Source organism: Chiloscyllium plagiosum, unplaced genomic scaffold (genome assembly GCF_037043375.1).
Source record: "Chiloscyllium plagiosum isolate Xiang-an unplaced genomic scaffold, Cpla_swu_hap1 HiC_scaffold_20, whole genome shotgun sequence".
Taxonomy (NCBI): domain Eukaryota; kingdom Metazoa; phylum Chordata; class Chondrichthyes; order Orectolobiformes; family Hemiscylliidae; genus Chiloscyllium; species Chiloscyllium plagiosum.
In genome coordinates this window covers 26,004,992-26,027,799 of record NW_028270158.1, presented here as the reverse complement: position 1 = coordinate 26,027,799, position 22,808 = coordinate 26,004,992, and the positions used below count along the sequence as shown (strand labels likewise).

At 42.9% G+C, this 22,808-nt stretch overlaps 1 protein-coding gene across 1 annotated transcript in view; it reads left to right on the top strand.

The window, feature by feature from the left end:
- Positions 1 to 11,458: 11,458 nt before the first annotated feature.
- The window catches only part of tmem184a (transmembrane protein 184a), a 46,282-nt gene continuing 34,932 nt past the window's right edge, over positions 11,459 to 22,808 (top strand). Inside the window, exons 1-2 of the mRNA XM_043711834.2 lie at positions 11,459 to 11,870; positions 22,537 to 22,770. Of these exons, the coding sequence (XP_043567769.1) occupies positions 22,537 to 22,770 (234 nt within the window). The 5' untranslated portion in view covers positions 11,459 to 11,870. The remainder of the gene's footprint in view (positions 11,871 to 22,536; positions 22,771 to 22,808) is intronic.

The following is a 22,808-nucleotide window of genomic DNA, read 5'->3' as shown; positions in this document are numbered from 1 at the left end:
TCAGAAACGTTCCGATTTGAACATGATTAAAAGTGTGTTGACATGTTCATGGGCTCAGTAACTTTGCCAATATTTGCACCAATCCTTGAGTGTAACAGTGTTTGCAGGCCATCCTTTGGACCATGCTCCTACTCATATGGAATTCTCCAGAAGGTACCAGCATTTGCAAGGAGGACCCCTTAAGTGTGTTGGTATTAACATGAATTTCCAAAAGTTCCACTTCATAGGCTTGAGCACAAACCAAGTTGGTCTTTATGTTATTACTGTGGGAGCTTAACCTGTATTACAAAAATGTCAACACCAAAATACAATTGATTGAAAAGCATGGTGTTGTCCTGATGTTACAGAAATCACTATGAAAATGTAAGTCCTTGTCCTCTTAAATTTATCAAATTCGTATTGATTGTTGAGATACAATTTTCCCATGTGATTTCCTACTATCCACTCAGAAAGCCTCTTCCTCAAAACAGTCATGGAGAGAGAGATAAGATAGGGACTTCCTTTTCTGAAGATGTAGTGACTGCTGTTATCTACTATGATCTGACTACTTTATCATCTAAGTACTACAGATGATTTTACATGTGTATGGAATGTTGTTCCTTATCATAAGAGAGCTGGAATGCATAGTGATGGAAGTTCTGTAAACAGTGTAGAGAGTTCTTATGAAACCCATCTGGAGTAATCTATTCAGTTTTAGGTACCACACATCATGAAATCATAGAAAATGATCACACAGGAAAGACTATTTGGCGTATTTTCTAGCTGACTGAAAAATAATTATCCAGCCTAATCTCACCTTTCAGCTCTGGATCTGTAATCTTGTAGCACATATACAAGTGCATTTTAAAGCAATGAGCTTTCTTTTTCTATTAATCTTTCAGTCAGTGAATTTCAAACCCTCAACATTCACTGGGTGGAAAATGTACTCAACTGCCCTATAATCCTTCTACCAGTTACTTAAAATTTATGCACATCAGTTATGCACATTTATGCACATCTCTCTTCAAAGGAAAATGTGTCCTATTAACTCTAATTTAGCCCCTTATAAATACTTTAATTAAATCTCACCAGATCTTCCCCTGTTTGTAAGAAAACAACTCCAGCCTACCCAATCATCATGGATAGACCTTGGAGGGGCTCCAACTCTGATTTATCAAAACAATACTGGGGATAAAGTTACAGAGACAGATTGCTTTTACAAGGCTGTATTACCTTGAAATTAAATTTCTCATTCTTATCTATTTATCTATTCTTCCAACTCCCAAAGAGATACTGCAATCCTCCAATTTTGGGCAAATAGAAAACTTGATATTTTGTCATTAGTTTTCTTCAAGACCAAAGAGAGGGTTCATAACCTTTCAGCTCACTAACTCCCTATTTCGAAAAGTTTGGTGTCATCAACAAGGGAATCTAGGAGGGACTTATTGTTGAAATGAGCTTCCTTTTTCTATTAATCTTTGTGGAAGAAGTAGAAACAAAAATGTGCTCCATACTGGTTTTGTTTTAATTTGTAGTGTTTGTTAGGTTTAGAAGAAAATAAGTAACATTTGACTATATCAAGAGTGATTTCTGATTGAATGTACAAGGACCTCTCACTGTTGCATTACTTTTACACTATTTACCATCTACTTTGTAATTTGCATTAAAATAACATACTGTGGATGCTGGAAATCTGAAATAAAAACAAAGTACTGGAGAAACTCAGCAGGTCTGCCAACATTTGTGAAGAGAGAAGCAAAATTAACGTTTCGGGTCATAAGATCATACAGCACAGAAACAGATCCTTCAGTCCAATTTGTCCAGGCCAACCAAATTTCCCAAATTAAACTAGTCCTACTTAACTACATTTGGTGCTTTTCTCTACAAACCTTTCCTATTCATGTATCTGTCCAAGTGTCTTTTAAATTGTAACTGTATCTGCGTCCACTTTCTCTGGTAGTTCATTCCACATACAAATCAACTTCTGTGTGAAAACGTTGCCCCTCAGGTCCCCTTTAAATCTTTCTCCTCTCACCTTAAAAATATGGACCCTAGTTTTGAACTCCCTCTAGGGAAACAACCTTTTTCTATTACCTTATCTATGCCTCTCATGATGTTATGAACCTCTACAAGGTCACCATTCAACTTCCTATGCTCCAGTGAAAAATGTCCTAACCTATCTAGCCTCTATAAGTCCCCTGGGCCAGATGGGATTTAGAACATAGAACAATACAGTGCAAAACAGGCCCTTCAGCACTCGATGTTGCACCAACCTATGAACTAATCAAAGCCAATCCCCCTACACTATTCCATCATCATCCATGTGCTCATCCAAGGACTGTTTAAATGCCCCTAATGTGGCTGAATTAACTACATTGGCAGGCAGGGCATTCCACGCCCTTACCACTCTCTGAGTAAAGAACCTGCCTCTGACATCTGCCCTAAATCTTTCACCCATCAATTTGCAGCTATGTCCCCTCGTACAAGCCGATGTCATCATCCTAGGAAAAATACTCTCACCATCCACCCTGTCCAATCCTCTGATCATCGTGATGTCTCTATTAAATCTCCTCTCAGGCTTCCTCTCTCCAATGAGAACAGACCCAAGTCCCTTAGCCGTCCTTCAGACCAGGCAACATCCTGGTAAATCTCCTTGGCACCCCCTCCAATGCCTTCACATCCCTCCTGTAATGGGGTGACTAGAACTGTACACAATATTCCAAGTGCGGCATCCCAGGATTCTCTGAGAAGCTAGGGAGGAGATTGAAGAACAATAGGTTTGATCTTTATCTCATCATTGTCTACATAGTGGCAGAAGACTGCAAATCTTGTCCCCTTGTTCAATAAAGGGAGTAGAGACAACCCTGGTAATTACAGACCGGTGAGCCTTATTTTGGTTGTGAGTAAAGTGTTGGAAAGGATTATAAGAGATAGGATTTATAATCATCTAGAAAGGAATAATTTGATTAGGGATGGTCAACACGGTTTTGTGAAGGGTAGATTGTGCCTCACAAACCTTATTGAGTTCTTTGAGAAGGTGACCAAACAGGTGGATGAGGATAAAGTGGTTGATGTGGTGAATATGGATTTCAGTAAAGCGTTTGATAAGGTTCCCCATGGTAGGCTATTGCAGAAAATACGGAGGCATGGGATTGAGTATGATTTAGTGGTTTGGATCAGAAATTGGCTAGCTGAAAGAAGACACAGGGTGGTGGTTGATGGGAAATGTTTATCCTGGAGTTCAGTTACTAGTAGTGTACTGCAAGGATCTGCTGTTCGTCATTTTTATAAATGACCTAGATGAGGGTGTAGAAGAATGAGTTAGTAAATTTGCGGATGACACTCAGGTCAGTGGACAGTGCCGAAGGATGTTGCAGGTTTCGGAGGGATATAGATTAGCTGCAGAGCTGGGCTGAGAGATGGCAAATGGAGTCTAATGTGGAAAAGTGTGAGGTGATTCACTTTGGAAGGAGTAACAGGAATACAGAGTACTGGGCTAATGGTAAGATTCTTGGTAGTGTGGATGAGCAGAGAGATCTTGCTGTCCATATACATAGATCCCTGAAAGTGCTACCCAGGTTGATAGGTTGTTAAGAAGGCGTAAGGTGTGTTAGCTTTTATTGGTAGAGAGATTGGGTTTCATGCCATGAGGTTATGCTGTAGCTGTACAGAACTACGGTGTGGCTGCACTTGGAGTATTGCATGTAGTTCTGGTCGCCGCATTATAGAAAGAATGTGGAAGCATTGGAAAGTGTGCAGAGGAGATTTACCAGGATGTTGCCTGGTATGGAGGGAAGGTCTTATGAGGAAAGGCTGAGGGACTTGAGGCTGTTTTCATTAGAGAGAAGAAGGTTGAGAGGTGACTTAATAGAGACATACAAGATGATCAGAGGATTAGATAGGGTGGACAGTGAGAGCCTTTTTCCTCGGATAGTGATGCTAGCACTAGGGGACATAGCTTTAAATTGAGGGGTGATAGATATAGGACAGACATCAGAGATAGGTTCTTTACTCAGAGAGTAGTAAGGGTATGGAACGCCCTGCCTGCAACAGTAGTAGACTCACCAACTTTAAGGACATTTAATAGTCATTGGATAAACATATGGATAATAATGGAATAGTGTAGGTTAAATGGGCTTCGGGTTGGTATCACAGGTCGGCGCAACATCGAGGGTCGAAGGGCCTGTACTGTGCTGTAATGTTTTATGTTCAAACCCTCAAGTGCAGCAACATCCTGGCAAATCTTTTCTGAACCCTCTCCAATAATAACCTTCTTACAGCAGGACAACCAGACTGCACGCAGTACTCCAAACGTGGTCTCACCATCTTGTACACTGTCAACATGACGTCCCAGCTCATGTCCTCAATGGTCTGAGTATTGAAGGCAACTGTGCTAAACACCTTCTTAACCATTCTGTCTACCTATGACACAACTTTTAAAGAACTATGTACCTGAACCCCTAGGTCTTTCTGTTTGACAACATTCCCCTGGGTTCTACCATTTACTGTATAAGCCCTGCCTTTGTTAATTTTACCAAAGTGCAATACCGTACATTTATCCAAATTAAACCTCATCCACCACTCCTCAGCTCATTTGCCCAATTGATCAAGATCTCTTTGTAATGTTAGATTACCTTCTTGACTATCGACTATATCACCACCATCCACAAACTTACAAATCATGCCTCCTAAATTTGCATCTAAAACATTTATATAAATGACTAACAACAATGAACCCAACCCCAATCCTATGTTAACTGTTGTGGTCATTCGGGATATTATGACTGCTGTTAGTCTATATATGCTGAGGTTACTGGTAAAATATCAGTTCTGCTTCCAAATCTAATCAATAACCTTTACTGAAAAACACGTACATGGATGTTAAACATGAATAAAGCAGGTTTAGCTGCACACAACTAATTAATCTGCCATCACTCTGCATGTTAGACTGATATAAAGATGACATTTAAGCAAGTTTGCAGTGTTGCTATTGCCTGTACAATTACATTGCAGTTAAATTCAGAAGAAAAAAATGTCCAAAAACAAAAACTGCTGGTTATGAATTACAAGTTTGTAATTGTCAATTATCTTGACCAATACAGTTTATATTGTGTAAATATCAGCAGCCCATGATTTTTAACTGCCAGTAAACATTAATAGACTGAATTTTCTGCAGAACCGACTTTGTGGAAAGAGTCGTAAGCACCAGTTTTCAGTGACCAAGATCTATGCACCAAATTTGAAACTGAAGTTAGGAGCAACTATTGTCTAGTCAGAAGTAAAAGCCAAAGGTGTAGGAGAGAAATCAGAGACTCAGTGTTAACCCTGTGTTCCAGCTTGAACTGGAAAACAAGAACCATAATAAGTCTGTAATGTTGTTGTCATTCTTTGATAAGCATTACTTAAATAAAGTTTCCTGGGTTCCCTTCCCAGTTGTTCCCCTGAACAGATATCAGGAATTGAGTGTAGATTGTAACCTAAAACTTACCTATCCCTCATCTTGTTTCCTTTATGATGCTCCTTGAAACCTACCTCTTTGATCATTTGTCCTGATACCTAATGAGGCTGATGGCAAATGTTTATTGCTAAAACTTCTGTGAAACACCCTGGGATATTTTACATTGGCAATGCTGTACAGGTACAAGTCTTTGCTGTTTGTAACAGAGTAAAGCTTTTAAATGTTTTGTAAGGTTGATTGAGAGAAGCTATTACCTTTGAAGGACAGTCCAAAACAAGGTGCATATCTTGAAATGAGAACCAGATCAAGGACGATGACATGAAGCACTTCTCCACACAAAGGGGCGTAGCAGCCTCCTGGCTGCTAAAACACAGATAGATTGTTAACCTAGCCAAACAGCAAAGGATGCTGGCTACATTCGCCAAATAAAATTCTGAAATCACAAAACCAACACACCAGATATAGTGCAAACACAACACTATGGAGCTAATGACATTAGCATAATGTAAAAAGCATCAGTTACTCTGGACAGACATACCCCCAACAACGTATCCATTAAATAAAGCAGAGCCCAGAAAGAAAGACATTGGGTCCTGCTACACAAATAAACTAACAGTAGCATGCCATGTAAATGATTGACTCCTGTTTCAAACTATTAAGTGTATTTCCCTGATTGGTCAAAACTATAGAAAATTCCAGAAAACCATCTAAAAAGTATAAAAACAGCATTCACCTGCAAACCTTTCTCTTGGAACTGCTCTTGGAATCTCTGGAATCATCTGAGGCCTTCTGAGGAGACCAGCTCACATCTAGAGATGATCTAGAGATGACATGGAGGAGCTGGTGTTGGACTGGGGTGGACAAAGTTAAAAATCACACAACATCAGGTTGTAGTCCAAAAGGTTTATTTGGAAGTGCTAGCTTTCAGAGCACTGCTCCTTCATCAGGTAGCTATGAAGCAGGATCATAAGACTCAGAATTTATAGCTAAAGATCACTCTATCATGTATGCAACTGATATGATATATTGAACAAAGCTAGATTGTTATTAAGTCTTTCATCTTTTAGAATGGGTTGCAGGTTTCAATTCATTAATATGTATATCACAGAACTTCTTTCAAATCACATTCTCGAGAAAACTTAAGTTTTATATAAAAAAATGACATCTCAGCTCAGACAATGCATTAAAGGTGTGAGGCTAGAGTTTGTCTGTTTCCCAATCTTGAGTCAGACTGGTTCTATTTCTAAAGTAGGAATGTATAAAATGTTACATGGATTGACTGCCTGCAGATTGTGTGCATTTTGAACAAAATAGAATGTATCTGCAATTACAATTTTGCAAATGCAAATTCACACCATAGACTTATACATATGTGTGCATGCATGTGAGGGAGGGAGAGAGAGAGTGTGTGTGTGCACGCGAGTGAGTTTTTGTGTGTTTGAGCCTCTCTGGGGGAGGGTGTATGCGTGTGTTTGAGAGAGAGTGTGTGTATGAGTGAGGATCTGCGTGAGTGTGTGAATATGTGAGAGTGTATAGTGCAGTGGGGTCACTTCCCATGTGACATGTACACAAGATCACTTTTGAGGCCATCCTCATGGGTACCAAACTTAGCTATCAGCCTCTACTCAGCCTCTGCGTTGTTGCGTATCCTGAAGTCCACCTCGGAGGACAGTCATCTGAAGATCCCAGGTTTAATGTCCCTGACTGCTGAAGTGTACCCCAACTGGGAGGGCACATCCCTGTCTGGCAATTGTTGCGCGGTGTCCATTCATCCATTGCCATGGTGTCTGTTTTGATCTCACCAATGTACCATGCCTTGGGCATCCTTGTCTGCAGCGTAAGTCACATGAATACCTGTCGTGTACATGGTGGGTGGTGTCTCAACATGTAATGCCGACACTCTGACATGTCTTGCAGTGGTTGCCCTGATAGGATTGTGTGTTGTTGTGGTCGATGTTGTACTGATGGTTGGGAGTTTGCTGTGAACAATAATCAGTTTAATGTTTGGACGTTGTTTAAAGGCAAGAGGTGGAGGTGTAGGGAAGGTTTTAGCAAAGTGCTCATCCTCATTGATAATGTGTTGTAGGTTGTGTAGTTTCTCCACTCCCAGGAAATACTGGACAACAAAGGGTACCCTATCAGTCACATCTTGTGTCTGTCTCCTGAGGAGATCATTACGGTTTCTCACTGTGGCACATCAGAGCTGGCAATTGATGTGTTGAGCATCGTACCCTATTCTTATGAGGGTGCCCTTCGTCAAGTGTCTGCCGCATTCCACCTCATCTGAACAGATCCTGTGTACGCATAGGACTTGTCCATAGGAGATGGCTTTTTTAATATATTTAGGGTGGAAGCTAGAGAAGTATAGCACTGTGAGGTTTTCCTTGAGTTTGTGGTAGAGTGAGGTACTGAGATGCCCGTGCTTGATGGAGATATGTGTGTGTCCAACAATGAGACAGATACTAAAGAGTAGTCCATAGTAAGTCTGATGGTGGGATGAAATTTGTTGATAACTGTGTAGTTGTTTCAGTGACTCCTCGCCATGGGTTCAGAGGAAGAAAATGTCATCAATATATTTGGTGTATCATGCTGTTTGGAGGTCCTGTGCAGCAAAGAAGTGTTGTTTGAACTTGTGCATGAAAATGTTGGCATACTGGGGTGCAAATTTGGTCCCCATGGCTGTTCCGTGTGTCTGGATGAAGAACTGGTTGTCAAAGGTGAAAATGTTGTGGTCAAAGATGAAGCTGATGAGTTGTAGGATGGTGCTTGGAGATTAACAGTTGTTGGGATTGAGTACTGCGGCTGTTGCAGTGATGCTGTCATCGTGGTGTATGCTGCTGCAGAGTGCCAAAACGTCCATTGTGACGAGGAATGTTCCTGGTTGAACTCGACTAGTTGGTGGGTCTGAATTTCTGTAAGAAATCTGTAATGTTGCGGCAGAAGCTGGGGGTCTCCTGTACAATGGGTTTCAAGATGCCCTCGACATAACCAGAGTGGTTATCGCACGGGTTTCCATTGCCTGACACAATGGGATGACCAGGTGTGTTGGCTTGGTGTATCTTTTGAAGGCAGTAGATGTCTTCTACATGAGAAGTACGTGGGATGAGAGTGCATAGAGAACTCTGTAGGACTGGATTAAAAGTCTTGATCAATCTGTGTGTTCTTTGGTCGGTAGTTGCTTGTAATGTTCCTGGTTGTTCAATTGCGAGACCAAGCAAATGCTACAACAACGGATAAATAGACACCGTGCAACAATCGCCAGACAGGGATGTTCCCTCCCAGTTGGGGAACACTTCAGCAAACAGGGACATTCAGCCTCTGATCTTCGGCTGACCATCCTCCAAGGCGTACTTCGGGATACACAACAATGCAGAGCGGCCAAGCAGAGGCTGACAGCCTCAACAGAAACCTTGGGTTCATATCACATTACAGGTGATCCCATTACACTATACACTCTCACACACACACATATATATGCACTCTTACATACACACACAGTTACGCAGACCCTCTTTCATACACACACTCTCTCAAACATACACACATACATCCCCAGAGAGGTGCACACTCTCAAGCATACACTCTCACATGCACTCACATGCATACACACTCTTTCCCACACACATACACAAGCACACACACATACTCTCTCTCTCTCTCTCTCTCTCTCCCTCACATTCACATGCACATACACATAAGTCTATGGGGTGAATTTACATTTACAGAATTGTAATTGCAGATACATTCTATTTTGTTCAAAAAGTACACAATCTGCAAGCAATCAATACTGGCAGTCAATCCATGCAACATTGTATAAATTTCTACGTTGGAAATAGAACCAGTCTGACTCAAGATTGGGATACAGACAGACTCTAACCTCACATCTCTAATGAATTGTCTGTGCTGAGATGTCACCTTTTTTTTAATAGAACCTCAAGTTATCTCAAGAATGTGATTTGAAAGAACTTCTGGGATTTACGTATTAATGAACCAAGACCTGCAACACATTCTAAAAGATCAAAGACTTAACAGCAATCTAGGTTTGTTCAATATATCGTATCAATTGCATGCATGACACAATTATCTTTTGCTATAAATTGTGAGTCTTATGATCCTGCTCCAAGCCTACCTGATGAAGGAGCAGTACTCCTAAAGCTACTACTTCCAAATAAACCTGTTGGACTATAACCTGGAGTTGTGTGATTTTTTTAACTTCATCTACAGAGAGAGAGAGCAGCTTTGCAGACCCAGAGACAGAGCCACAGAGAAAATGACTGTGTGTAAATTTACAAGAGACTCAGGAAGTATTATAAGCTTAAGGGGCCAAGTAAGATTATGGATAGTATGTTTAGTATTAAAGATTATTGTAATTTTGTTCTAATATTATGGACTGTTTTGTATTGGTCCAGCTTGTGTTTATGTTGATTTGACCACTTTGGTGTTTTGGGACACCTGGGTAAATTCATTCAGAACATTCTGGTTGGAGTTTTCAATAAGTTTTTAAAGAGGAAAGACAAGTGGACATTTGGAATACAAAAAAAACGGATTGTTTAGTCAAATTAAAAATTCCACACAAACTGCTTTTCTTTGAAGCGAGGTATTTGGGGTGGCAGAGTGACTCAGTGGTTAGGACTGCTGCCTCACAGCACAGAAGACATTCTTGCACATTCTCCTGGTGTCTGCATGTATTTCCTCCAGGTGCTCCAGTTTCCTCCCACAGTCCATAGATGTGCGGGTTAGGTGGATTGGCCATGGGAAATGTTGGGTTATAGAGATGGGATGGGACTAGGTGGGAAACTGTTCAGAGGAGTGGGGTGGACTTGATGGGTCAAATGGCCTGCTTCCATGCTGTACGGATTCTATCATATCATAGAATATCATAGTTACCGTATCAAGGTAGGCAGATTTTATGATTCAGGTCAAATATGGGCTGGATCCATGGACTTGGATGGTTTGTTCTGATGTGGACAATTATGAATAATAAACTGGTTTAGCTGAAGAACAGCAGGTTTGATCTTAAACGAAAAGCCACTTAATACCCTAACTCTGAAATAATCTGAATCACTGCACACCCTAACCAGCAAACAAAAGAATGATATAACAAAACAAAGAATTGAGGATGCTGGAGAGTCGGAAACAGACAGAAATTACTTGGGGGGGTGGGGTGGGGTAGCGAACATAGCAGTTCTAGGGGTGTCTGCAGAGAGGGAAAAAAAGTTAACATTTTGAAACCACAAACCCCTCTTCAGAATAGTGGGTCACAGCCTCCAAACTCACTCGAGGAAACCCAGCATGGACTCCTGGTCTCGACGTGAAGACCAGTATGGACTCCTGGCATTGAGGAAGCCTAGTAAGACCAGTATGGACTCCCGGCATTGAGGAAGCCTAGTGTGGACCTCAAGCCTCGAGGTGAAGCCCAGCATGGACTCCTTCCTTTAGAAGGGCTGTAATGAGATTAGATTCCCTGCAGTACGGAAACAGACCCTTCGGCCCAACATGTCCACACTGACCTTCCAAAGAGTAACCCACCCAAACATATTCATGTACTCCCTACTCATGCACCTATCACTATGGGCAATTTTAGCATGGCCAATTCACCTGACCCACACATCTTTGGACTGTGGGAGGAAACCAGACCACCCAGAGGAGCCACAGGGAGAACATACACAGAAAGTTGCCCGAGGCTGGAATTGAACCTGGGTCCCTGACGCTGTGAGGCAGTAGTGCTAACCGCTGAGCCACTGTGCCACCCCAAGGTAATGTAGAACTTTTACCTTTATTTCTTTAGTTTTCTAATTTATACCTAATATTTTGTACCTAAGATGGTGCTGGTAATGACGACTTTGCTGTATTGTTGTATCCCTATACTTGAGTACATGTGACAATAACCTTACAGTAATTCTAATTCCTTTGTTCCCATTCCTAATCCTCGGTCAGAGGAGCATGCGCTTTTAGTCTCGATGACCTCACTGCTCCCCAGCGTTCCACCTGGGCAAGGGCAGCGCATGCGCGGAGAAGGCTCAGGTGAGCTGCAGCAATTCAGGATATTGCACCTGAGATTGGTTTTTTCATGAGAATGGCAGCAAGGAAAGTTTAAACTGTTATTCATGTGACGCGTTACCTTTAACATGTAAAATTAATACCAGAAACGTTGAACGTATTTACTCTTAATATGAATCGGGCCTCTGAATGAGTTTACCTGGAAATTCGGTATCTACCTGTCACTAAAGTGATCGGTCAGCTATAAACCGGGATAAAAATAGAAAGTGCTGGGGAAACTGCCATAAACAGGACTAGGAAGCCGCCACCGCCTTTATTACCGTCTCGGGGATGTTCAGCAAACTCTATCTGGAACGTGACAGTCATCGACAGCAGCGCCTTCGTTCCTTCACGGAGTGAACCTGGATTGAGAAAGGATTTAAATGTTTTGAAGGTAGGTTGCTTGATTTCCAGTGTCTCCTTTTATGATCATTTGTTGTAATTTTTACTCTTTTTTTTTCAAATGAAGAAACCCAACAAAATGCCCAAGGCCTCCACTGTTTCAGCACCCATGTGTATAACTCCCTGAGCCTTTTTAATTATGAATTGTCACGCTCAACAATCAGATCTCTGGGCACTGAAACGAAACTGCTATTGGAAGACTTTAAATATTTGGAGATTCAGACAGTGATTTCTTTTCTGTTTGCAATGCAAATAAGAAAATCCAGTATTGTGGGTTTTCTGTTTCCTGTATACTTTAAGATGAAACGTTCTCTTCATCTTCCTGCCTCAGTAACCCTCCTAACCCTATGGGGGACAGTAGCAAAGTGAGTTACAGGCAGCTCTCTAATAAAGCTTGGAACGTTTATGAACATCTCTAAAACTGATCAATTGGTCATTTTACAAATTGGGATCTTGCTGTATGCAAATTGGATAATATGTTACAATAGCAATTATATTTCAAACTATTTCATTTTTCTGCAGTAGCTTGTGACATTCTGAGTGTGTGAAAATAATTCAAGTTGTACTTAATTTACTTTAGAAACTGTCATTAATTAGCAGAAGTAAATCTTTACAAAGCCACTGTGGCAAATCACTTGGATGGGAAACTATCCTGTCGTACCAAATAGAATATTCTTGGTTGTGTATTGACTTGAAAAAAAGTTCTGTTTAGTTAAGTACCCTAGATTTTGTTTGTAGTTTTTTTTATTTTAAGGACTGATTCAGTGTACAGAAGAAGAAAGTCAATATGTACTCAACAAATTACATTGTTTTATGCATGTCATTAATTGACTTCCATCTACTATTGTAAATGGGAGAATTGCAATTCAACTTAGCATGTTTCCTTTACTTTTTCAGTAGCACTGTTGCCTGAATCAGAAAATCATGGGATTGGGTTGCACTCTAAAGCACACGTTGGAGATTTATATTTCAGTACAGTATGAAGAAGTGCTAATTGTCAGAGGTTCCACCTTTTAAATGAGATTCCAAACCAATACCCCATCTGCTTTTCCAAGCAGTTGCAAAAGACCCCAAGGTGTAGCTTCATAGAAGCATAGGAGCATTCTCAGTAATGTCCTCACCAATATTTAGATCTAAACCAACACAACTACAACAAATTATTTGGTCATTTGTTACTCTGCTGTTTGCAAATTGGCAGCTGTTTCCTCAGCAGCATTGACCACTTCAAAAGTATTTAATTGGCTCTAAAATGCTTTTTGACATCCTGGACGTTTTCTTCTTTGAAAGCCTTTTTGGTCAAGCTCAGATGAATGGAAAGTTTATTCTCTCCTGCCACAAATGTCTAATTGGACGGCATCAAGGTTCAGGAGAAAATGAGAACTGTAGATGCTGGAGATCAGAGTTGAAAAGTGTGGTGCTGGAAAAGCACAGCTGGCCAGGTAGCATCTGAGGAGCAGGAGAGTCGATGTTTGAGCATAAGCTTTTCATCAGGAATGTGGGGGAGGCCCAAGGGGGCAGAGAGATAAATGGGAGAGGGGTGTGGCTGGGGGGACAGGTAGATGGAAATGCAATAGGTAGATGGAGATGGGAGGTGATGTTGATAGGTCAGAGCAGAGTGTGGTGTGGATGGGTGGGAAAGAAGATAGACAGATAGAACAGATCAAGAGGGTGGTGCTGAGTTGGAGAGTTGGATCTGGGAGAAGGTGGGGGGAGGGGAGGTGAGGAAACTGGTGAAATCAACATTGATCCCATGTGGTTGGAGAGTCCCAAGATGAAAATGAAGTGTTCTTCCTCCAGGCATCGGGGCTAGAATCTGGCAGTGGAGGAGGCCCAGGATTTGCATGTCCTTGGAGGAGTGGGAGGGGGAGTTGAAATGTTCAGCCACAGGGTGGTGAGGTTGTTTAGTGCATGTGTCTCAGAGATGTTCTCTGAAACGTTCTGCAAGTTGGCAGCCTCTCTCCCCAATGTAGAAGAGACCATATCAGGAGCAACAGACACAGTAGATGACGTGTGTGCAGATGCAGGAAAATCTCTGCCTATAGCCTCCAACCTTATGGTCCAGGAACCCCGCACCACCCGATTCTACTTCCTATCTAAAATTCACAAACCCTACTGCCCCTGTCGACCCACCGTCTCAGCCTGCTCCTGCCCCACCAAACTTATTTCCACAAATCTTGACACCGTCCTGTCCCCCTTGATCCAGGACCTCCCCACATACATTCAAGATACCATCCACACCCTCCACCTCCATGACTTTCGGTTCCCCGGCCCCCAATGCCTCATCTTCTCCATGGACATCCATCCCTATACACATCTGTCCACCATGACAAAGGCCTCCAAGCCGTCCGTTTTTCCTCTCCCACTAACCCAACCAGTACCCTTCCACCGACACACTCACTCGATTGGCTGAATCAACAATTTCTCCTTCGAATCCTTCCACTTCCTCCAGACCAAAGGGGTAGCCATGGGCACACACATATGACCTAGCTATGCCTGCCTCTTTGGGTACGTGGAAAAGTCCATCTTCAGTAGCTATACTGGCACCATTCCCCACCTTTTCCTCTACAACATCGATGACTATATTGACGCCACCTCATGCTCCCATGAGGAAATTGAACAGTTCATCAACTTCATGACCAGCTTCCACCTCAAGTTCAGCTGGACCATCTCGGACACCTCCGTTCCCTTCCTGGACTTCTCAATCTCTATTTCTGGCAACCGAATCAATACGGACATCTACTACAAACCCACCGACTCCTGCAGCTACCTGGACTACACCTCCTTCCACTCTACCTCTTGTAAAAATGATATCCCTTACTCCCAATTCCTCTGCCTCTGTCTCGTCTGCTCCCAGGAGAATCAATCCCATTGTAGAAAATGGCTTCATTCTTCAAGGACTGCAATATCCCCTCCTACGTGGTCAAAGATGCTCTCCAGTGCATTTCCTCCATTTCCTGCACCTCTGCCTTTGAACCCCACCCCTCCAATTGCAACAAGGACAGAACACCCCTAGTCCTGACCTTTCACCCCACCAACTTCTGGATGCAACGCAACATCCTCTGCCATTTCAGCCACCTACAAACAGACCCCATCACCAAGGATGTATTTACCTCTGTGCACATCTCTCCCCTCACCTCCATCCAAGGCCCCACAGGATCCTTTTATATCTGGCAGAGATTTTCCTGCACCTGCACACATGTCATCTACTGTGTCTGTTCTCCCAATGTGATCTCCTCTAGTTTGGCGAGACAGGACGCTAACTTGCTGAATGTTTCAGAGAACATCTCTGGGACATATGCACTAAACAACCCCAATTGGCCTGTGACCAAACACTCCAACTCCCCCTCCCAATCTGCCAATGACATGTAAGTCATGGGCCGGCTCCACCGCCAGATTCTAGCCACCCTGATGCCGAGAGGATGAACGCCTCATCTTCTGTCTTGGGTCCCTCCAACCACATGGGATCAATGTTGATTTCACCAATTTCCTCATCTCCCCTCCCCTATCTTATCCCAGATCCAACCCTCCAACTCGGCACCATCCTCTTGATCTGTCTAATCTAACTATCTTCTTTCCCACCTATCTGCTCCACTCTCCACTCTGGCCTATCACCTTCACCCCCCCACCACCATCTACCTGTCGCATTCCCAGCTACCTTTCTGCCCCCCCCCCACATTACTGTTGAAGAATTTATGCTTGAAACATCGACTCTCCTGCTGCTCTGATACTACCTGACTGGCTGTGCTTCTCAGTGCCACACTTCTTGACTTTGATCTCCAGCATCTTCAGTTCTTACTTTCTTCCAAAAGTTGAAAACCCTAAACGAACCACTCTGTAACTATTTAAATTCCAAAGATTACAATGCTCTTTGTTTAATCGCAATATGTATTTTGACTTTTAGAGTTCAGGTATCTATCTCGTGGCTTACATTGCATCCCCTCCTAGGCAAACATATCCATCCAAAGTGGTGTCCTAAACTGCTCAGATCCTTCAGGTATGGTCTAATTAGGGCCTTGTATAACTGGAGGATGACTATTACCCTTTTATGAAACAGCATTTAATTAGTTTTTTTTATTATTTCCTGTTCATGTTCATAATATCTTAATGATCTATGTATTTGGGCCCAACAAGTCTTTGTTTCTAGCTTTTCACATTAAGCAAATTTTTTTTTTGAAATATTTAGAATCAAAATGCTTGAGTTGTCATGTGTTCACGTTGAAATTCATATGGCACAATTTTCACTATTCACTTAGTATTTCAATGTCTCCTTGCATTTTCTGCTTCCATTTATCCTGATTACAGCACTGTCTTTCTTCCTATTGTTGCTAAATTTGGAACTGTGACTTCCTATCCCATCATCTAAGTGTTAAGAAGTATTTTCAATTATTAAGGCCCCAACATAGGTCCTTCAGGACTTTACTAGCTACACCTTTTAAATAACAGTACCTGATCATTATTTCCTATTGTCTGATTCCTTCCACTCTATCAGTTTCTTTACTGAGGCAATAATTTTCCACAATTTACAATCTTCAATTTTAGCTACCGATGTCTTTTGAGGCAACTTTACCAAATACCCCATGAAAGTTCACAGAACTGTATTCTATAGACATTCTGTTGCCCACTATTTTAGCCAACTCTTCAAATTGTTTCATCAGGTTTGTCAGGCATGACTTACCCTATGTAACTGTCAGGTAGAAGTCAGTGTTGTAACTGTACTGAAACAATGTGGAAAATTGCTCAGGTATGTCTTGTATACAAAAAGCAGGACAAATCCAATCCAGTCACTTACTGCCCCATCAGTTTACTTTCAATCATCAGTAAAGTGATGGAAGGTGTCATCAACAGTGCTAGCATGCAGCACCCTGCCCAGCAATAACCTGCTCACTGTTGCTCTGTTTGGGTTCTACCAGGGCTACTCAGCTCCTGACCTCATTATAGCTGTGGTTCATACATGGAAAATAGGACTGAATTCCAGAGGTGAGGGGAGAGAAACAGGCTGTGACATCAAGGCTGCATTTGACTAAGTGTGGCACCAAGTAGCCCTTGCAAAACTGGAACCAATGGAAATCTTGAGGAAAACTCTCCACTGGTTGGAGTCATACCTGACACATAAATGGTTTTGGTTGTTAGAGATCAGCCATTTCATCCCCAGAACATCCGTGCAGGAGTTCCTCAGGATAGTGTCCAAAGCCCAGCCATTTTCAGCTGCTTCATCAATGACCTTCCCTCCGTCATAACATCAGAAGTAGGAATGTTTGCCAATGATTGCGCTGTTGGCAATTCTCAGATACTGAAGCAGCCCATGCAATAAGATCTGGGCAATATCCAGACTTGGGCTGACAAGTGGAAACTAATGTATGTGCCATACAAATGCCAGGCTGTGACCTTCACCAATAAGAGATAATCTAACCACTGCCCTTTGACATTTAGTGGTGTTACCTTCACTGAACATCACCCCCCCCCCCCGCCCCACCACATTCAGTTTCCCTCTGTCACCTTTCTTAAACTACCATCCATAATTTTCCATTCTAAAGAACAGATCTTAATTGAAATAATCTTTTGTAGATTTTAGTTTAGACAATGTCCTTACCTATAAAATCAGAAGATGAAAACTAACCCCTTATCCTGGGGTTTTTATTTTGCTCTTTAGTACTATTAATTTCTCTATTACAGTTCCCTTGCTAATGTTATTTTTCCGCCCCTGTTCATGTTTGTATAATGGTATCCTTGGAGTGTGTGGCATACTGACCTCTATTCTACTCCAAATTCTGATGCAAAGTAATTATTCATCTGTATTCATATAGATTGGGACACATAGTCCATTGTACTTATACCAGCTCTCTGAATAAGCTATTAGTTAGCCCCACTTACCTTGTCTTTCCTTGTAGCTCAGGATTATTTTGGTTTTTGAAAGTTAATGTATCTGCTTTCATTACCCTTAATGCATCGCATGTCAGATGATCGCAACTAGTTGAGTCTGAAAAAAAAGTTCCTACCATTACCCTTGTGTTTTTACCAATTTCTTTATTCATTCATGGGATGAGGACATCGCTGGCTAGACAGCATTTATTGCCCCTCACTAATTTGCCCAGAGGGCAGTTAAGTGTCAACCACATTGCTGTGGGTCTGGAGTCGCATTCAGGCCAGACCAGGTCAGGATGGCAGCTTCCTTCTCAAAAGGGCTTTAGTCAACCAGATGGGTTTTTCCTACAATTGACAATGGTCATCATTAGATTCTTAATTCCTGATATTTATTGAATTTAAATTCCACCATCTGCTGTGGCAGGATTCAAATCCAGGTCCCCAGAACTTTCTCTGAATTGTCAATGATAATACCACTGGTCATTGCCTCCCAATCTCTCATTATATTAAATCTTGGTTGTTGTACCACTCGCAAAAGTTTAGCGCTATTTTGTCAGAATATTGATTAGTTTGAAGTCTCTTTTGATTACCTGATAAATTTTGAGGTGAAAGCTGTTGTTGGATAGAGCTCCTGACCCACCCTGTGTGACTGAAAAATAACATATTGTGAAACTGGTTTGAAAGGAAATTCAGATTGTGATTGACCTTATCAGTATCTAGGCTGAAAATGTGTTGCTGGAAAAGTGCAGCAGGTCAGGCAGCATCCGAGGAGCAGGAGAATCGACGTTTCGGGCATGAGCCCTTCTTCAGGAATGAGGAATTTGTGCCCAGCAGGTTAAGATAAAAGGTAGGGAGGAGGGACTTGGGGGAGGGGCGTTGGAAACGCGATAGGTGGAAGGAGGTTAAGGTGAGGGTGATAGGCCGGAGTGGGGGTGGGGGGCGGAGAGGTCAGGAAGACGATTGCAGGTTAGGAAGGCGGTGCTGAGTTCGAGGGATTTGACTGAGACAAGGTGGTGGGAGGGGAAATTAGGAAACTGGAGAAATCTGAGTTCATCCCTTGTGGTTGGAGGGTTCCTAGGCGGAAGATGAGGCGCTCTTCCTCCAGCCGTCGTGTTGCTATGGTCTGGCGATGGAGGAGTCCAAGGACCTGCATGTCCTTGGTGGAGTGGGAGGGGGAGTTGAAGTGTTGAGCCACGGGATGGTTGGGTTGGTTGGCGCGGGTGTCCCAGAGGTGTTCTCTGAAACGTTCCGCAAGTAGGCGGTCTGTCTCCCCAATATAGGGGAGGCCACACCGGGTGCAGCGGATGCAGTAAATGATGTGTGTGGAGGTGCAGGTGAATTTGTGGTGGATATGGAAGGATCCCTTGGGGCCTTGGAGGGAAGTAAGGGAGGGAAGTGTGGGCACAAGTTTTGCATTTCTTGCGGTTGCAGGGGACGGTGCCGGGAGTGGAGGTTGGGTGGGTGGGGGGTGTGGACCTGACGAGGGAGTCACGGAGGAGTGGTCTTTTCGGAACGCTGATAGGGGAGGGGAGTGAAGTATATCCCTGGTGGTGGGGTCCGTTCGGAGGTAGCGGAAATGACGACGGATGATACGATGTATAAGGAGGTTGGTGGGGTGGTCGGTGAGGACCAGTGGGGTTCTGTCCTGGTGGCGATTGGAGAGGCGGGGCTCAAGGGCGGAGGAGCGGGAAGTGGAGGAGATGCGGTGGAGAGCATCGTCGATCACGCCTGGGGGGAAATTGCAGTCTTTGAAGAAGGAGGCCATCTGGGTTGTACGGTATTGGAACTGGTCCTTCTGGGACCAGATGCGGCGGAGACGAAGGAATTGGGAATATGGAATGGCGTTTTTACAGGGGGCAGGATGGGAGGAGGTGCAGTCTAGGTAGCTGTGGGAGTCGGTCGGTTTATAGTAAATGACCGTGTTGATTCGGTCACCCGAGATAGAAATGGAGAGGTCTAGGAAGGAGAGGGAGGAGTCTGAGAAGGTCTAGGTAAATTTGAGGTCGGGGTGGAAGGTGTTGGTAAAGTGGATGAACTGTTCAACCTCCTTGTGGGAGCACGAGGCAGCGCCGATACAGTCATCCTCAACCTCTCCACCCCTCTCACCCACTCCAATCTCTCACCCTCAGAACGTGCAGCCCTCCATTCCCTCCGTTCCAACCCCAACCTCACTATCAAACTGGCAGACAAGGGAGACGCGGTAGTAGTTTGGCACACCGACCTTTACATCGCTGAGGCTAAACACCGGCTTGTGGACATCTCCTCCTACTGCCCCCTTGACCATGACCCCACCTCCCACCACCAAACCATCATCTCCCAGACCATCCATAACCTCATCACCTCAGGGGATCTCCCATCCACTGCCTCCAACCTCATAGTCCCACAACCCCGCACCACCCATTTCTACCTCCTGCCCAAAATCCACAAACCTGACTGCCCCGGCCGACCCATTGTTTCAGCCTGCTCCTGCCCCACCGAACTCATCTCTGCATACCTCGACACGGTCCTGTCCCTCTTGGTCCAAGAACTCCCCATCTACATTCGGGACACCACCCACGCCCTCCACCTCCTCCATGATTTTCGCTTCCCCGGTCCCCAATGCCTTATCTTCACCATGGACATCCAGTCCCTGTACATCTCCATCCCCCATCACGAATGACTTAAAGCCCTCCGCTTCTTCCTTTCCCGCCGTACCAACCAGTACCCTTCCACTGACACCCTCTTTCGCCTGACTGAACTGGTCCTCACCCTGAACAACTTCTCTTTCCAATCCTCCCACTTCCTCCAAACCAAAGGAGTAGCCATAGGCACCCGCATGGGCCCAAGTTATGCCTGCCTCTTCGTAGGATATGTGGAACAGTCCATCTTCCGCAGCTACACTGGCACCACCCCCCACCTTTTCCTCCGCTCACACCCCTTATCAGTATCTAATATCCCCTCATTATTCAATAATGGAAAGAGCTTTAAATAGTGCAACAGAAGTTTTACTTCCACATGTGAGTGTAGACAAGCCCTTGGTTTTAGGTCTCGTCTAAAAATGGCAGTTCCAACAATATGAAGTGAGAATCTCTGCTTTAATTTTGCGCTTAAGTCCCTGAAGTAGAATTTGAACAACAACCTTCTGACTCCTCGATAAAAGTGCTGCCCACTGAGCCAATGTACAATATTTCTACATCAAATAACTCTCAATTTCCTGGTAAATCACAATGGGTTATTGCACAATAAAACTGAGGTGATTGCATCAATTAATAGTCTTGCAACATGTGTTTGTATGTGAACAACTAAACTGAGCAAACACACTAGGTTTACAGTCAAACCTTGGAAAATATTGAAGCAATATAATGTTACAATCTAATTTTCTGGCTCAGGAAATGATTTTGAAGCTACCATTCTGACATGGAAAATGTACATATAAATACATGTTTTGAACTGAATATTTGGCCTCCGCTCAAGTCATTGGAATGATTGGAAGCCAAGTTACACCCAGCGCCAAGCCCCTGTAAATCCCAACCAATAATGAACTAAACCTGCTGCCACATATTCTCTTCTACATACTACATTGAGTAAGCATGTGAAGTGTTTTTTGAAGGTTTCATCATATAGGATGTGAAATGACCTGATAAACAATTGAATCTGTCTAAGGCCCGGGATATCTTTTGAATCTCTGAGCTATGTTATAGTTTCACCATACCTTGGTGAGGGCACTCTTTTCAGGTCACCCAATATTGATGTTAACACCCACAAAAATATGGTGGTGGTCTTGATGTGTAACTTCCTATAGTCCTACATGCCTTTGTGATATTTGTGCTCCTGCAGTTTTGTACTTTGGTGTGAGGTGTAACAATGGTGCAGTGATAGTGTCCCGACCTCTGATGTTCAAGACTCAACTGTGCCAGAGGTGTGTAAAAATATTTGTGAACAGGTTGATTAGAAAATATCTAACAATGGGAAGCACGATAGTCTTGTTCAATATTGTTGTCATCTTGTTGTCATATCTACCTCATCTGATGATAATTGAAGTTGAAGTTCAACTCAAGGTAGGTAATTGTACTTTTTCTTTTCTGGTGCCTATGATTCAGTGCCACATGGACTGATGGGTTGCCCTGCGAATTTTCAGTTTTAAAAGTATGAACTAAGGATTAAAGATTGTTCTTTGGTAAGGTAAATGCCAAAAATGAATCATTATGGCACCGAGCAAAATTCTGCGCTCCATGTAAGTAGTCTGGAAGTAACCACCCACCTTCAATAAACTTGAACTCATTGAGAGCTTTACTTCTCTCATTCTGGCTCCAATTAAATCCTGTTCACCCATCACTTCTGCCACTGATTGACTTACTTTTGTTTCCAGTCTGGTAATATCTTGATTATTATAATTTTGGTTTGCAAACTTTACACAGCCAGCACCACCCTGTCTCCTTAACTTACTCTAGCACTACAACCTGAGTTCTTTGTACTCCTCCAATTCTAGTCTCTAACACTTGTCTGATTTTAAACACTACCATTGACAACCAGGCTTTCAACAAATTAGGACTCAAGCTCTGTAATTTTTGCCTGAAAATACCTCTGCTTTCTGTCTGTCGTCTTTTACATTCTTCTTTAAATTGACCTATTTGGCCAAGTTTGGCTCAATTTCAAATTTTGCCTCCTCATAATCGCTAATTTTGATGCATCTTGGTTATGTTATTGCACTACTTAATGTAAGATTTTATAATTATGTAATTTTAATGTATCTGATTTGAAAGGGCCTTATGAATGTTTGATACAGGATTGATTTTTCTTTTCCCCAATGTACACAGATGAACAACAGTGGAAGCCCAACATTTGCAGGAGTGACTCCAGTCAACTTGCTCTCAACATTTGCTGCTTTGCATGTGGCAAGTACAAACAAGTCCAAGAATTTGAGCATGCCCCTGGAGCTGTCTGTCAAAAACTCAAGTACAGAGGAGCAAAGGTTTTTCTTGGAGACGCCAGCAGCACAGGCACTCTCTGGGATATTTGTTTGGGCGGCTCTGATTGTGACATTTCACCAGGTGAGATTGAACGTATGAATTAGGAGCAAAGGTGGCAT